We start from the raw sequence: 15,102 nt of genomic DNA, 5'->3' as shown, positions 1-15,102 counted from the left end.
ATAAAACACCGGAAAGCCCAAACCAAAAAATTAACGACCAATCTTTACTTATTTGGAAAACCCCTAAAACGACCCGAGATATTCGACTTCAACTACAGGAAATTTCCCGGTCCGAAAAAAGTAACGCCACTTCACGGCTTTTGTTTGCAAAAGTCCAAAAAAGCTTCGAAACCAAGGATATCTTATTGGCTGAAGCTCAGCAAAAAATCAGTTTGTTAAAAGCAAAATTGGAGGCGGTACGGCCGGTCAAAAGGAAAAGGGTAATTCCGGATCCCAACGAGCTTTTGGTCAGCAAAAAAAACGTTTATGAAGCACAGGAAAATAATAGGGACTGTTTAGAGGATTTGAACGATGGAGAAGAGGTTAGCGAACCGGGAGAGCCTGACAATGATTGTATTATTGTGCGTTGATAGGTTTACATTTAAATCGGTTTATAAAAGGGGTATTTCGTCGTTACATTTTTCAAGGGGGCCGGACTTTAGGGGGGTCGGAGATGTGGAGCCCAACGTTACCGCCTTTGCCACAACCATGTCCCCTATCTTCCTGGGAGACTCGGAGGATGCGGCCCCATGCAGATGCGGGCCTCCATCAAGCCCGAGCCCTGAGCTCAGCGGCACTGAAACGGCCTTGACGTCGGACACCGATGGCCCGGAGCTACTCAACCCGGCACCGCAGGGCCCAGAGCCTATCGCCATCATTGGAATGGGTATGTTTGATCCTGACAAGCCGATGTGTGGCCATGATACAAAAGTTTTTTTTTTTTTTTTGTTTCGCTTCACCATTCCAGGCACGCAAGAGTCAAGATCTGGCTTTGGATACGTGAACCCTGCTGACATTCCTGCTCCCACTCAGGCTGCCGTCTGCCCGGCGGTGCATCGACGCCCTCCAAGCTGTGGGATCTCTTGGAGGCCGGCAGGTCAGCGCAGGGCCGACTGCCAGCCGACAGATACAACATGGACGCCTTCTACCACCCCAACGGGGACCGTCCCGGCAGCATGAACACTTCGGGCGGCTACTTCATCCAGGAGGACGTGCGGGGGTTTGACAACTCCATGTTTGGCATCAACCACCTCGAAGCCATGTACATGGACCCCCAACAGAGGAAGCTGCTCGAGGTGACGTTTGAAGCCTTTGAGGCGGCCGGGCTTTCGCTCGAAGCCATGTCGGGGGCCAACGTGGGCTGCTACGTGGGCAATTTCGTCACCGACTTCATCACGATGCAGCTCAAAGACCCCGAGTACACGCACCGATACACGGCGACCGGGTCCGGGACGACCATCCTGGCCAACCGCATCAGCCACGTCTTCAACCTCAAGGGCCCCAGCTTCGTCATAGACACGGCGTGCTCGTCGTCGCTCTACTGCCTGCACGCGGCCTGCTCGGCGCTGTGGCAGGGGGAATGCGACGCGGCCGTGGTGGCGGGCGCCAACCTCATCCAGTCGCCCGAGCAGCAGCTCGCCACCATGAAGGCCGGCGTCCTGTCGGGCACGTCGACCTGCCACACCTTTGACGCGTCTGCGGACGGGTACGGCCGCGCCGACGGCATCGGCGTCCTGCTGGTCAAGCGGCTGAGCGACGCCGTCCGCGACAACGACCCCATCAGGAGCGTCATCCGGAGCACGGCCGTCAACAGCAACGGCAAGACCAACGGCATCACGCTCCCCAGCGCCGATGGCCAGGAGGCCGTGATCCGTAAAGCCTATGCGCTTGCCGGTCTGGGGTACGACGACACGGACTACGTCGAGTGCCATGGCACCGGGACGGCGGTCGGCGACCCCATCGAGGTCGAGGCGCTCTCGCGTGTGTTTCGGCGGCAGCCCGCGTCGCGGCCACTGCTGATCGGGTCTGTCAAGACGAACCTCGGACACAGCGAGGCGGCCAGCGGCATCTCCAGTCTGCTCAAGGTGGCCATGGCGCTGGAGTGCGGACGGATCCCGCCCACCATCGGCATCGGCTCGCTCAACCCCAAGCTCAAGCTTGACGAGTGGAACATGCGCATCGTCACCGAGAACACGGACTGGCCGCAGAAAGAAACGGGCGCCGGGCAGCCGACGAGGAGGGCACTCCGCCGCGCTGGAGTGAACTCGTTTGGCTACGGAGGTGCCAACGCCCACTGCATCCTCGAGTCTGCCGACGCGCATGTCCCTCGGGGCTACCGCGAGCGTGGTGCTGCTGCTGCTGCGGCTGCTGCTGCTCGGCTGGCCAGCACGACCGGCGCCGCGAGGACGGCTCTGCTCATACCCGTCTCCGCCAAGAGTGCGTCGTCGCTCGAACGAAAAGCCGCCGACCTTGCCAGCTACGTCGCCGCCAAGACGGCCAGCGGGAGCAGCCTGGAGGCGTCAGACCTGGCGTACACACTCGGCGTGCGGCGATCGCACCTCTCCTCGCGGGGGTTCTGGATCGTGGGACCAGGCTCGCTGTCACGAGACGTCGTCGTAGCCAGCGACGAGGACAAGACCGCAGACAAACTGTACAGGCGAATCGCCGGGCGGACGTACGGCAAACATGCACTCGCGTTCGTCTTCACGGGCCAGGGCGCCCAGTGGGCAGGGATGGGCCGGGAGCTGATGGACGAGTTCCCCAGCTTCCGGCGGACGGTGCAGATGTTGGACTCGACGCTGCAGCTGCTGCCGCAGGCGCCGACGTGGACGCTGCGCGGCGCGCTGCTGGAGCCGCCCGAGTCCAGCTCCATCAACCTCGCGTCCCGCAGCCAGCCGGTCTGCACGGCCGTGCAGCTCGCGCTGGTGCGCCTGCTGCGCGGGTGGGGCGTCGCGCCCGAGCTCGTCGTCGGCCACTCGTCGGGCGAGATCGCCGCCGCCTACGCGGCCGGCAGGCTCACGGCCCGGCAGGCCATCGCCGTGGCCTACTATCGTGGCTACGCCGTGGAGCGCGCCACCTCGGTCGGCGCCATGATGGCGGCCGGGCTGTCGCAGGACGAGGCGGACGCGGACGTGTCGGCTCTGGGCCTGACGGGCAAGATCCGCGTCGCCTGCGTCAACTCGCCCGAGAGCGTCACCATCAGCGGCGACACCGACGGCGTCGAGGCTTACAAGGCCGTCCTGGACGGTCGCGGTGTGTTTGCGCGCCTGCTCAAGACGGACGGCCGGGCGTACCATTCGCATCACATGGCCGCCGTTGGGGGTTTATACGAGGACCTCGTCGTCGAGGCGTTGGCTTCGGCTGCAGTGAGGAACGACTTGGACGACGAGGAGGCGCAGAAGAGTACGTCGCCGGCACGGTGGATCTCGTCAGTGACGGGCCAGGTCGTTGGCGACGAGATGCCCACGGCTGAGCCGTCCTACTGGCGTGCCAACCTCGAGTCGCCCGTGCTTTTCGCCCAGGTCGTCGAGAAGCTCCTGTCGCCGGGCAAGCCGGTTCATCTGGTGGAGATAGGTCCGCACTCGGCCCTGGAGATGCCCATCAGGCAGACCCGCACCAAGGTCGGCATCGATCCGGCCAAGACACCTTACAACTCGGCCCTGCTGCGCGGCAAGAACTCGACCACGACCATGCTGACCCTGGCCGGCGAGCTGTTTCTACACGGACACTCTATATCCTTTGGTGCCGTCAATGACAACAGCAGTAACAATCACCTTCCGTCGCGCTTCCCGCCAACCAAGCCAGGCTTGCTACTACTCTCTGCAGCGGCGCGGCAGCCCCGGGTGCTGACGGACCTGCCCAAGCACGTGTGGGACTACGACGGCGGCGCAGGCTTCAACGAGCCGCGCTCCAGCGTCGAGTGGCGGAACCGCACCCACCCCCGCCACGACCTGCTGGGCTCCCGCGTCCTCGGCGGCGACGGCATCACGCGCCAGTGGCGGAACCTGCTGCGCGCCGCCGACGTCGCCTGGCTGGTCGGCCACAAGCTCGACACCACGACCGTGCTGCCTGCTGCCGGGTACCTAGCCATGGCCATCGAGGCCGTCTGCCAGACGGCGGGCGTCGACTTGGAGAAGCACGAGCAGGGGCTGCCGCGGTGTAGGTTTGGTCTGCGTCACGTCCATGTGGAAAAGGCGCTCATGGTACCAGATGACCAGCAGGCGGGCATCGAGGTCTTTACGACGCTGCAGCCCGCAACAGCTCCCAAGACGGCGACGGCGGCGGCTGCGGCGGCGGCGGCGGCGTCTTCAGGCTGGTACAAGTTCATCGTCAGCTCCTTCGTCGCAGGCGAGTCGACGCGGCACGCCCATGGGCTGGTCAGAATCACGCAAGACGAAGGGACGTCGCCCGGCGGAACCAAACCGCCCGAATCGTCACCTCCACCACTCCCCGTCGACGCCGACGCCATGGAGCCGAGCGCCCCGCGCACCTGGTACAGGAAGTTCGTGCAGGAGGGCCTCAACTTCAGCGGGCCGCTGCAGTCCCTCTCCGGGATCGAAACCCACCGCCGCCGAGGGCAGATGCACCTGCTGGCCCGGACCTCCCTCGCCCCGGGCCTCGGCGGCGAGTCGGCTTACGCCCTGCACCCCATCGCCATCGACGCGCTGTTCCAGTCCGGCCCCATCGCCTGCACCCGAGGCGTCGTGCGCGACTTTACCGCAAAGGTCCCCGTCTACATCGAGGATATGGAGTTGCGCATGCTCGACAGGTCGCTGGCGCCAGGCCCGTCTCGGTCGGGTCACGAGGCTTCCGATGCGCCTGCCCGACAGGGTAGCATCCGCACCATCTGCAAAGCGGCAGGACTCGGTGCCATTAGTGTCGATTCACAGCTGTACGAGGGCGAGGATCTCGTATTGCGCATCTCGGGCTGCCGCATGGTGCCGTACAGCAGCGGCGCGGCCGGGAGCGCTGGGTCAGCGGACAGGTATGAGCGTCACCCTATGCTGCACGTGGCGTGGAAGCCAGACGTGGATAGGCTCGCCGACGTCGGTGTTGAGCACGGCGCGGCCGCCTTGAGCGCCTACCTGTCGCGGTTCCAGGGGACCGATGGCAAGGGAGACGGTAAGGGAGACGGCGGCAGTGGACTGCTGGGAGCGGCCAGGCTTGCCGGTGGCGTGCTTGACCTGGTGGTGCACAAGCGGCCGACGCTCCACGTTCTTCTGGCCAGCTCTTCGCATGATGAGAAGGCCGTGAGCCACCTGCGCGAGCTCCTCGGGGTCGGGACTGCTTTCCGGCGCTGCCTGTCCTTGTGGAAGCGAAGCGCCGATGAGGATGGGGCTGTGCAGTTTCAAGACCTGTCTGCAGAGGGTGACCCAGCAGCCAACGGGAGTGCCGATGATGCTGCTAGCTCTGCTCCCCCGTCCATCTTTGACGTACTGGTCATCTTGGACACGTCGGCTGCGGCATCTTCTTCTTCGGATGACTTGACCTTGCACTCATCCCTGGTCGACGAAAACAAGGGCACAGTTATCTGGAGTGGTCTACCATCCCGCGGCTCCATCACGGCCAAGTTATCGTCTCTGGGGTTTTCGTCCATGGAAGCCCAGCAGAGCCATGAGACCGAGATGTTGGAGGTCGTTTTGGCCAGGCGTATCCCCCCTGGCAAGAAGCAGGAGCCTACACACCGAGAAGTGCTCATCGTGGAGAGAAACCCAGGCCACGAGCTAAACGGCGAGCTCGCTCTCCACATCGCCGAGCTGACCAAGAAACCCGCCGTGCGCGTGACCCTCGACAAGGTGACACCGGAGCTGGCGGCCGCCCACGCCACCGTCATCGCCACCGTGGAGCTCCAAGACGCCCTCCTCGCCGACGTCCAAGACGGTGACTTTGCCCAGATCAAGACCCTCACTGACAACTGCAGCAACCTGATCTGGGTGACGGGCGGTGGCCTGGCCGACGGCACGCGGCCGGAGCAGGCCGTGGTCTTTGGGCTGTCGCGCGCCCTCATGATGGAGCAGCCGTCCCTGCGGTTCTTTGTCGTCGGCGTCGACGGCGAGTCTGTGGCGGCCCAGACCATCGCGAAGCAGGTCGTCGGCGTAGCGAAGCAGGCGCTGCTCGACGACCCGGAGCCCGACTTTGAGTTTGTGCAAGACGGCACGGCAGGTGGCGCTCTGCAGGTCAGCCGGTTCGTGCCCGACGATTCCATGAACTCGACGTTCCGGCAGAGGCAGCCCAACGCCGCCGAGACGCTCCAGATGAGGCTGGGCGAGGCTCACCCCTGCCGCCTGAGCTTGAACGGGCCTGTGGCGGCCAGCATGTCGGATGCTTTTGTTTTTACCCGAGATATCGCACACAAAGGCATCGACGACGATCTCAACGAGCACGAGGTCCAGGTCAGGATATTGGCTGTGGGCCTTCACGCCCGGGACCTCCGCGCCATGACAGGCGAGATGTGGGACGGCGACGGCGACACGCAACCCCAGGCCGTGACCTCGCAGTATGTGGGCAGGATCATCCGTGTCGGATCCGCCGTGGACAGCCTGGTCGTCGACGACCACGTCCTAGCCATGGCGCCAGGCCTCTGCGCCACCGTGGAGCGCATCCCGGCGTCGTCGTGCCGCCGCCTGAGCGACGGCGAAGACCCTGCCACCATGGCCAGCATCCCAGTGCCCGCGTGCACCGCCCTGCACGCGCTGCGCGACCGTGCCCGCCTCCAACCGGGCGAGACTCTGCTCGTCTGCTACCGCGACGCCGACGCCCAGGGCCGCGATATATCTGGCCCTGCCGCCGTGCACATCGCCCGGGCCCTCGGGGCCAACGTCCTTGCCGTTGTGGTGGTTGACGATGACGGCGACGATGACGCGACGAGACAAGAACAACGCTCCTCGATAAGTGACGACCTCGGACTGCCCGAGCCACAAGTCATGCTGGTCAAGGCCGGCGACGAGGCTGTGTTTGGGTCCGATGTGGTCAGCCGCCACGGACCGGTGCACGTGGTTGCAAACTTCTGCGCGGACCGTTGGCCAGTTTCCAACGTCGCGGCCGTTTGTGCCGACAACGCCCGCATCGTCCACGTCGGGCGCGGCACGGTGCTAGGCGAGCTCGTGGCCACCGATCCTGCCATCCTGCGGAGGAACGTTGCCCTGTCGACATTTGACGTCAGCACGCTGTTCACGGCCTCGCCCTCGTCGCCCTCGTCGCCCTCCACAACACGCGGCGGGCAGCTGTTGGATGGCGTCTTGTCGCTCTGGCGTCAAGGCCAACTTCAAGGTCTGCCGGGCATCCGGCCGCGCCTTTTTGACGTGGGCAACCTGGCCGATGCGTTCCGCGCCCTCGCCGCCACCGGCGCCAAGAACACCAGCCCCCCGGTCGGTCGAGGCGTGGTGTCGGTCTCGTTCGGCGACAGCTCCCCCGTGCGCGTGGCGGCGGCCAGCTACCACACCGTCTTCAGCCCGGACAAGAGCTACCTCCTGGTGGGCTGCCTGGGCGGGCTGGGGCGGAGCATGTCGCGGTGGATGCTGTCGCGCGGGGCGCGCAGGTTCGTGTTCCTCGGGCGCAGCGGCACGGACCGCGAGGCGGCGGCGCGGCTGGTGCAGGACCTGGAGCTGAGCGGCGGCAGCGTCACGGTGGTGCGCGGCGACGTGGCCGACGCGGCGGACGTGGAGCGCGCCGTGGCCGCCTCGGCAGCCGCGGGCCCCATCGGCGGCGTCGTGCAGGCGGCCATGGGCCTGGACGAGGCGCTCTTCACGGCCATGCCGGCCGCGTACTGGCGCAAGGGCCTGGCGCCCAAGGTCCGGGGGTCGCTGAACCTGCACGCCGCGCTGCGCGGCCGCGACGCCGCCCTCGACTTCTTCCTCGTGACGTCGTCCGTGTCCGGCAGCGTCGGCACCGCCACCGAGAGCAACTACTGCGCCGCCAACTACTTCCTCGACGTGTTTGCCCGCTACCGTCGCGCCCTGGGTCTGCCCGCCACCTCGGTCGGGCTCGGCATGATCTCCGAGGTCGGCTACCTGCACGAGAACCCCGAGATCGAGGCCATGCTGCTGCGCAAGGGCATCCAGGCCATCGGCGAGGACGAGATGCTGAACATGATCGACATCTCCCTGTGGAGGTCGGCAGCGGGTGGCCGGGGCGCTTCCTTGTCGGCCTGGGGCGCCACCGACCACGCGCTCGCCCACACCCTCACGGGCCTCGAGCCCATTGGCGTGCGCGAGCTGCGCGCCCAGGGCTTCGACGTGTCCAGCCCGGTGCTGGGCGACCCGCGCGCGAGCCTCCTGGCCGCCGCGCTCGCCGCCGACGAGAACGAGTCTGGAGGTGGAGGCGCCGGCGTAGGCGGCGGCGGTACGTCTGCCAGCGGCGGAGGCCTGCCGGCGGGACTGGCGCGCGCGGTGGCCGCGGGCGCTGTCGGGGAGGTCGCCGCGCAGGCGTTGGAGCTGATCGCGGACAAGTTTTCCAACCTGGTCCTGGTCCCGCGGGACAGGTTGGATCTTTTGCGCCCACTGAGCGACGTCGGTGTCGACAGCATGTTGGCGGCCGAGTTCAGGGGCTGGATCTACCAGCAGGTCAAGGTCAACGTGCCGTACTTGACCATGCTGGCGTCGACTACGACCTTGACCATGTTGTCCGAGCTGATTGCTGGGAAGCTGCTTGAAGCATGATTGAGATTATGCTTTTGTGAATGGTTAAAAGTAAACAGCTGAAATTGGAGAAGGGCACGCCAGTGTGGTAGTGAACAGGTGCGAGCGAGAGATTTAACGATATGAGACCCTGATTGAATAGGCAAACAGGAGAGCAGATTGCATTTGAATTAATAGATTTTTAATGTTTGACCCTCGGCGCTGTATTAACTGCGGTATCTGATATTCTATGACGTCCAAAAAAACAAAAAAAAAAAAAAAAAAAAAAAAAAAAAAAGAAAATAGATACTAAAGTACCAACAGCAGAATACGGGAGGCCACCGTATAATTTACTCCATTGACTCAGAGATAATGCTTATCCTCAAAGCATTTGGCCTACAGCGGACGAGCACAAGATAGAAACGAGATGAGATTGCAATATAAAAGAAACTGCAGTTATGTACTAGTATCAAACAAAAGGGATACAGACCAATCGTATGTTGTCGATAGATATACAAACAGATACCCCCCACGAAGTGAAAGAAGCAGAACCGCGTCAGAAAATGATTCAGCGCATCAAAGCTGCAGGCCATTCACCACCCGCCCACCCAGCCATCACACCTTCAACAACCCCCCCAAACGGCGCGGAGCAGTCTAGTTGCCACCGCCGGTCCTCAGACCAGAGTCGTGCTGCTTGTTGGGGCTGCTCTCGTAGTAGGCGGTCCAGTCCCTGCAGGTGGGCTCGAGCTCGGCCAGGTTGACGGTGGCGGGGATCTCGTCGACGCGCTCGAGGAACTGGACGCTCAGGCCCTGCGCGACGTGCCACGCGATGTGGCAGTGGAACAGCCACGCGCCGGGGTTGTCGGTGCGGAACGCCACGGCCAGCCAGCCGTTGCCGGGAAGCATGGTCACGTCGCGGCGCGTCGGGTTGGTCCACGTCAGGCTGGCCGTGTCGCGGGCGGCGTCGAAGGCCGTGGGCGACGCCATGTTGGCGGACCGGCCCAGGACGTAGAAGTCGTGCCCGTGCAGGTGCATGGGGTGCGGCGCCGGGATCGGGTTGTTGATGATCCAAACGCTCCACTAGATTTTGCAAGGGTTTGTTAGCTGGATGTGCTTGGGGAGGGCAAAAATGCTGACACCCAGTTTTGTTTTGTTTTGTTTATGATGACTGAAGCTTACCTCGTTGCCGCGGGGCACGCGGAAAAGATTGTAGCGCTGCGGGATGTTGGTGTTGCCCTTGGCCACGTACTCGAGCGTCGGCTCGTCCCAGGTGATGTTCATGTCGACGTTGTTGACGGTCCAGTAGACGCGCTGGACGCCTTCCCAGTTCTTGGTGGTGACGGCCGTGTTGAGGGTGTTGTCGGAGCTGGCGCGGAAGACGGCCTCGGGGAAGTCCTTGCGCACGACGGGCGAGAAGTTGATGATGTCCAGGCACGTGGTGTCGAGGGCCGGGCCGGGCTTGGTGGGCAGCGCCGTCGAAGAAGCCCCCTCGTACTGGAAGATGGAGGCCGGGGCGATGGCGTTGGTGGCGCCGCCGCAGGCGACCGAGACGTTGAACCAGTAGTTGCCGGCCGACTGATTTGCCTCGATGGTCACGTCGTACCTCTGGCCGATGCCGACCAGGAGCTCGTTGGTCGTGAAGGCCTGCACGGGCACAAAGTCGGTCTGAATCACGGTGAACGGGTGGTCGACAAGCCGGACCTTGAAGACGTTGTCGACCGACGGGTTGACGATGCGAAGGCGGTGCCGTCTGCCAGGCTTCAGCACCGTGCGCTGGTAGCTGCCGCCAGCGGGACGTCCGGGAGGGCTGATGCCCTTGCCGTTGAACAGGACGTTGTCGCTGGGAGGAGCCCTGCCAGGTGATGGGATCAGCTCGTACTGGATGCGGTCGGCCCCCTTGTAGTACCCTACACAAGCCACAATGGTTAGAGACAATATTCCTGGCGCAAAAATCTCTCGGATGATGCTCCATGTGGAAATGGGATCAAAGACTCACAGTCGGTGATGCTAAGAATACCAAGATCCTCCTCGTACGGCGTAGAAGCAGGGCCGTCAATCAAAATGTGGCCCACGACACCGTTGGCGTACTGCCCGGAGAAGTGAGAGTGGTACCTGCTTTTTCGTCAGCAACCAACCACCCATGGTGAAGCAGCATAGTATACGTGACTGCGTAAGACTATGTACATACCAAGAGGTGCCATACTGCTGGGCACGGAATCGGTACTTGCGGGACTTGTTGGGGGCGATGGGGCATTCGGTGATTCCGTTGGCGCCGTCGTTGACACAGTTGTTCAGCATGCGAATTCCATGCCAGTGGAAAGAAGTCCTAGAGTCGTCGCTGTTAGTCGCATGCCAACGCGCAGAAAATTTGCAGAGCTTGTCCTGTACTACTGTGTGTCGCTTACCCGTTGATCTGGAGGTTGTTCACGACGGTAACCTCAATCCAGTCGCCCCAGGAGGCACGGATGGTGGGGCCGGGGTAGCCGCCTATGTTCACGCGTGTTAGTTTAGTCCTGGGTCTGGGAAGGTCTCACTGTGAGATCACGTGTGACATGACAAACAGGAGCAAACATACCGTTGATGAGCATAGCCACTTCCTTGCGCTGACCATCAGGTCCCAGCCAGTTCCACTCCTCCGTGAGGGTCAAAGTGTACTAAACATGACGACGGTTAGAGTCTGTTGCCACTTGGGAAGACCAGAAATTTTTGCTCAAAAAAAAAAAAAAAAAAAAAAAAACCCCCCGGAAACAAGTCTTACCTGGCGCGTAACCCCAGTGTCGGGGATCTTGTCCTCATAGTCGGTGTTGATGTCAAATCCAGGCGACCAGCAGGCCCTGTTAGTGGGAGTGTGGCAGGACTGGCGCTTGGACAGGTCAAAAGCCGGCGAGACGCCGGGCTCACGAGGGAACAGTCCGAGGCTCTGATCCGAGTTGGAAGAATGGGGAGCCGCGGCCGCCAGGCCGACAAACATCCCCAGTCCCTTGAAGAAGCTGGTGACCTTCATGGTGACAAGATGGAAAAGAGAGGCGAGATCAAGATCCCTTGCCGAGCGAATGTAGGTAGCCGTCTAGTCGATGAGACCGGAGAAGAAGGCTGCTGACTTGAGAAGTCAAGAAGAGGCTTGGGGGAGGCTGAGACATGGAGAAGATGGGCAGCGACGAGGAGGATGAAAAGACTTCTTTATATATCCCTGAAGCTATCGCCGCTCGGCAATGTTTGGAGACCTCTCCGGTCAGCTCAGGGGCTGTGCCGCCCTGACGACGGTCAGGTCGTCGTCGACGAGGACGCGATTGCCTTTCCCCTTTGGGAAAATATTGAAAATGTCTGCCTGTCCGGGGGTGCATAGCCTGGCCCATGCTTTCGTGATCACAAAAAAAAAAAAAAACAATATTTCCCTCATCCCGGAACGAATAACACGAGAAATCATCCAAGAGCTGGAACTTGATGGGGCCCTCAGAGATGGTGTAGAGGGTACTTTGGTGGTGGGATCACGATTCTGGAAAACTCGACCAAGGTAACGCCGGTGATGATGAAGCTTAGAAGACTGCGCGAACATGTTCGAACGGCGATATTAACTGCCAACCCTTTCGAACAACTAGGCTTCCACACGAGGCGGAAGAAACTGTCCGTCAGCAAATCCTGAGTGTCAAAAACAATAAAAAATGTCCGTAGGAACCAAGATAAAAAGCGAAGTGTCGGCTCGGCTCGGCAAGAGCTCGCCTATGAAGCCGCTCGATAGTGTCATGCAGTGTTGGGTTCAGGAGCTGCATCTAGGGCTGTCTATTTTTGCAAGCGGTGTGCTTCAGGCAGGCCAGCAATGTTTTTTTTTTCTTCTTTTTTTTTTCGTTCGACATCGACGAGTTCCTATGGATGCTGCTGCAGGACAATAGAAATATCTCATTCATTTCCGCGGCAGCCTGTAAGCCCTAACCGGCCAGGTCGATAGGGACACGCCAAGTCCAGAGCGGTCTGCGAACCGGGGGTGGCGGGCTGTTGTGAAGGCTAAATCTCCTTGAACTGTCCCTGATGATCCTGATGGCCAAGGTCCTCCATCTCAGGGAGTCAAACAGGCCCGGTCGCAAGGACGCAGTAATGAAAAGCCACCAAGGTTGATAGACAGTGACAAAAGGACGTAAAGGATGTAAGAACAAAAACTACCCAAGTATTTCCGAACAGGCTAGGAAAGGGGGGGTGGGGGTTGGAAAAAAAAACAATAGGCTGCGACACAATGAGTCAAGAAACTCATGTGGACAGCTTCAGGAGCTCGCGGATGCAAGATGGGTATGGAGTTCGTCGAGATGCGACTGGGGCGGCTCACGAACAGGTGCAAGGAAGGCAAGTACCTGGGAGCAGGGCTGCCAGGGACGCAGCTGAAGTGCCCAGTGGCTTGATGACAGATGACGTGCAGCAGGTACCGTGCCTGGAAGGTGGCTTGAGAGTTGTAACGCAACCACGAGTCGAAATACGAGGGTAGATGCATTTTTCTTCGCGCCGTGAACAGCTCCTTTGTGTTGCCTCAGCAGTACCTTTGTACTGCGGGCAAAAGGACGTTGTCAGACCTGAGCCACGTGACAAAAAGATCAAGTCGCTGGCGGGCGCGGCTCGACTGGGGATGGTTGATGGTAAGCCTCATGTAAGCCACGGCGGCAGGACCAGTCGTTGGCTTCCATGGTTTCCTCCCACGAATGCAAGCCAATACCGGTGAGCCCTACGGAAATGAATGGCAATATTGATAGGAACACCGGGTGTGTGTTCTGGAACCTGGTTCGTCAAAGGCNNAAATATGGCGTCAGGTCAGAAGACCCCTTCTATTCGTCGTCGATGGTGGCTTATCACAACCCAAAGAGCCACACTCACACGTGGGAAGGGTGCCAGGTGCCAAGGGAGCGGAAGCGCTAGTGAAATTTCGCTACCACGACCAAGAGCACCTTTGTACTTTGTTCCCGTGCGGGAAACAAATTGACCCGGGTCGAACCGACAGAGCAGCGAACAAGACCGAAAGATCCGATGCGACGAGCTGAGGTTCAAGATACAAAAGTCTGGGTCCGTACGAGAATCACGCCACCCCAGCACGAGAGTTTCAAGATCGGGAAGGGATCTGCTCCCCCATGTTCTTGGGACAGAATTGGTGTCGTATCTTTGTGGGACCGTCACGGGAAGGTTAAATTCCCATCCTTGGCCTTGATGGCAGGGCAATGTAACATTCTTTTCCAACGCGATTTTCGATCGAAAAGAGCCCTGTCGATCAAGGGAGGGACGACAGAATGGCGGTGTCAAGGAATTTCACTTATGAAAAATGCTTGGTGAAGATCTCTCTCTATAAGACGCAGTAAGATGCAGATAAGAATTTAGAAAAGCAAATGATTTCAACTTTTTTTTTTTTTGTCTGTTTGTGTGTTTCTGCTGAGCTCGCGCATGTGTTGGTGCACCGTTGATATTCCAGTGATGCACAATGATCAATTGCCCGGACTGTACTAGTAGAGGGGGAACCTCTTTTCGGCCGCCCAAATCGCCGAAAGAACTTTCAATAATTCTTTCTTGGTCTAGGCAGCCAAGCTGGTGGTCAGCACACACCAACATCCCGTGTTTTCAAACAACCAATGCGGAGCCCGGGACAGCCGGTGGGAATGGGAAACGGGGAATGGGTGCGCGCGGCCAAGGCGGCTGAAGCGCGGGCTGGTGATGTATGGCCAAAGTAGACAAATTCAGTCTTGATCTGTGACCAAAATGTATATGTTTGCTTTTTTTGATTCTGGGTTCCCTTTTTTTTTCACACACATCACACACACACACTCTCTCTCTTTTTCCGCTCATAAGTTATGCCTGATTCGTGTTTCTTCTGTCACTCTATTGCTTTTTCTTTTACGTGATGGTTTAGCTCTGATGTGAGCGGTGTGCCGCAGACTTCTCTGAGCCAATCTCGTCTTACTGGAGGGACTGTACATCCTTGTTTGTTGGACTTCCACATGCAGATTAACGCTTACTTTCTGCAGGCAGCCAAGTACCTGGTCATCCCACGCCGGCGGGAAGATTTGTAAAGGTCTCTTGCAATCAATGAATCAAATGGGTGGTTGGACGTCAAAAGGAAATCGGATGACAGTTAGTGTGTCCACAAGCTGTGTTGTTGCAGAACATGCATAATCCTGTAAGATGCTTTTTTTTTTCTTTTTCGCTTTTCGCCTGTACGTGTATGTGGGTTGAATGTCGTGTACTTGGCATCGCGAATGAAATCAAATCCAGAAGCTGAACCCAACGCGTCGTGACGTCAGAACGCTGCTTCGGCGCGGGGACATATGGTACCGATTGAACAAAACGACTGGAATCAAACCCGCCCAACGGCTACAGTACCTGCAAAAAAAATATCCACTTCAAAGTCCTTAGCGGGCATCAGCCGCATCGCCAGCTCCTCGTGAACTTAGTCATAGCGCACAGCAGACGCTAAGGCGCACGCAACGAATACGCCCGCATCCCATGTAATCAGGGGAAGGCCAAGAACAAACAACGACCCGAAATTCCCGGTTCCCCAGCTGCTTTGTGGAGGAGGAGGAGGAGGAGGAGGAGGAGGAGGAGGGGGTGGTTACGGTTGCTCGATTAGCGCGGCACAGCATATTTCTATTTTAAAAACCCCCCCAAATCCTCCCCTACCCTTCGAACCTACTTTGACCTT

General features: G+C 59.9%; 3 protein-coding genes across 3 annotated transcripts; 1 reads left to right on the top strand and 2 right to left on the bottom strand.

The window, feature by feature from the left end:
• Nucleotides 1-528: 528 nt before the first annotated feature.
• On the top strand, nucleotides 529-8,477 carry PpBr36_02598 (uncharacterized protein; the record flags this gene model as incomplete). The annotated part of the gene is made up of 2 exons (XM_029889777.1): nucleotides 529-706; nucleotides 853-8,477. The coding sequence occupies 2 exons, from the start codon at nucleotides 529-531 to the stop codon at nucleotides 8,475-8,477; spliced, it is 7,803 nt and encodes a 2,600-aa protein (XP_029752820.1).
• Nucleotides 5,544-8,437, bottom strand: PpBr36_02599 (uncharacterized protein; the record flags this gene model as incomplete). The annotated part of the gene is given in 5 exon segments (XM_029889778.1): nucleotides 5,544-6,380; nucleotides 6,462-6,768; nucleotides 6,837-7,043; nucleotides 7,084-8,411; nucleotides 8,423-8,437. 5 exon segments carry the CDS (start codon nucleotides 8,435-8,437, stop codon nucleotides 5,544-5,546), a joined length of 2,694 nt encoding a protein of 897 aa, XP_029752821.1.
• Nucleotides 8,478-9,089: 612 nt separating the features above from the next.
• Nucleotides 9,090-11,439, bottom strand: PpBr36_02597 (uncharacterized protein; the record flags this gene model as incomplete). The annotated part of the gene is made up of 7 exons (XM_029889776.1): nucleotides 9,090-9,515; nucleotides 9,615-10,342; nucleotides 10,432-10,547; nucleotides 10,624-10,773; nucleotides 10,841-10,922; nucleotides 11,011-11,089; nucleotides 11,194-11,439. 7 exons carry the CDS (start codon nucleotides 11,437-11,439, stop codon nucleotides 9,090-9,092), a joined length of 1,827 nt encoding a protein of 608 aa, XP_029752815.1.
• Nucleotides 11,440-15,102: the final 3,663 nt, after the last annotated feature.

Source organism: Pyricularia pennisetigena, chromosome 3, assembly GCF_004337985.1.
Source record: "Pyricularia pennisetigena strain Br36 chromosome 3, whole genome shotgun sequence".
NCBI lineage: Eukaryota > Fungi > Ascomycota > Sordariomycetes > Magnaporthales > Pyriculariaceae > Pyricularia > Pyricularia pennisetigena.
The sequence above is the reverse complement of the archived record's forward strand: the minus strand, read 5'-3'. Positions and strand labels throughout refer to the sequence as shown.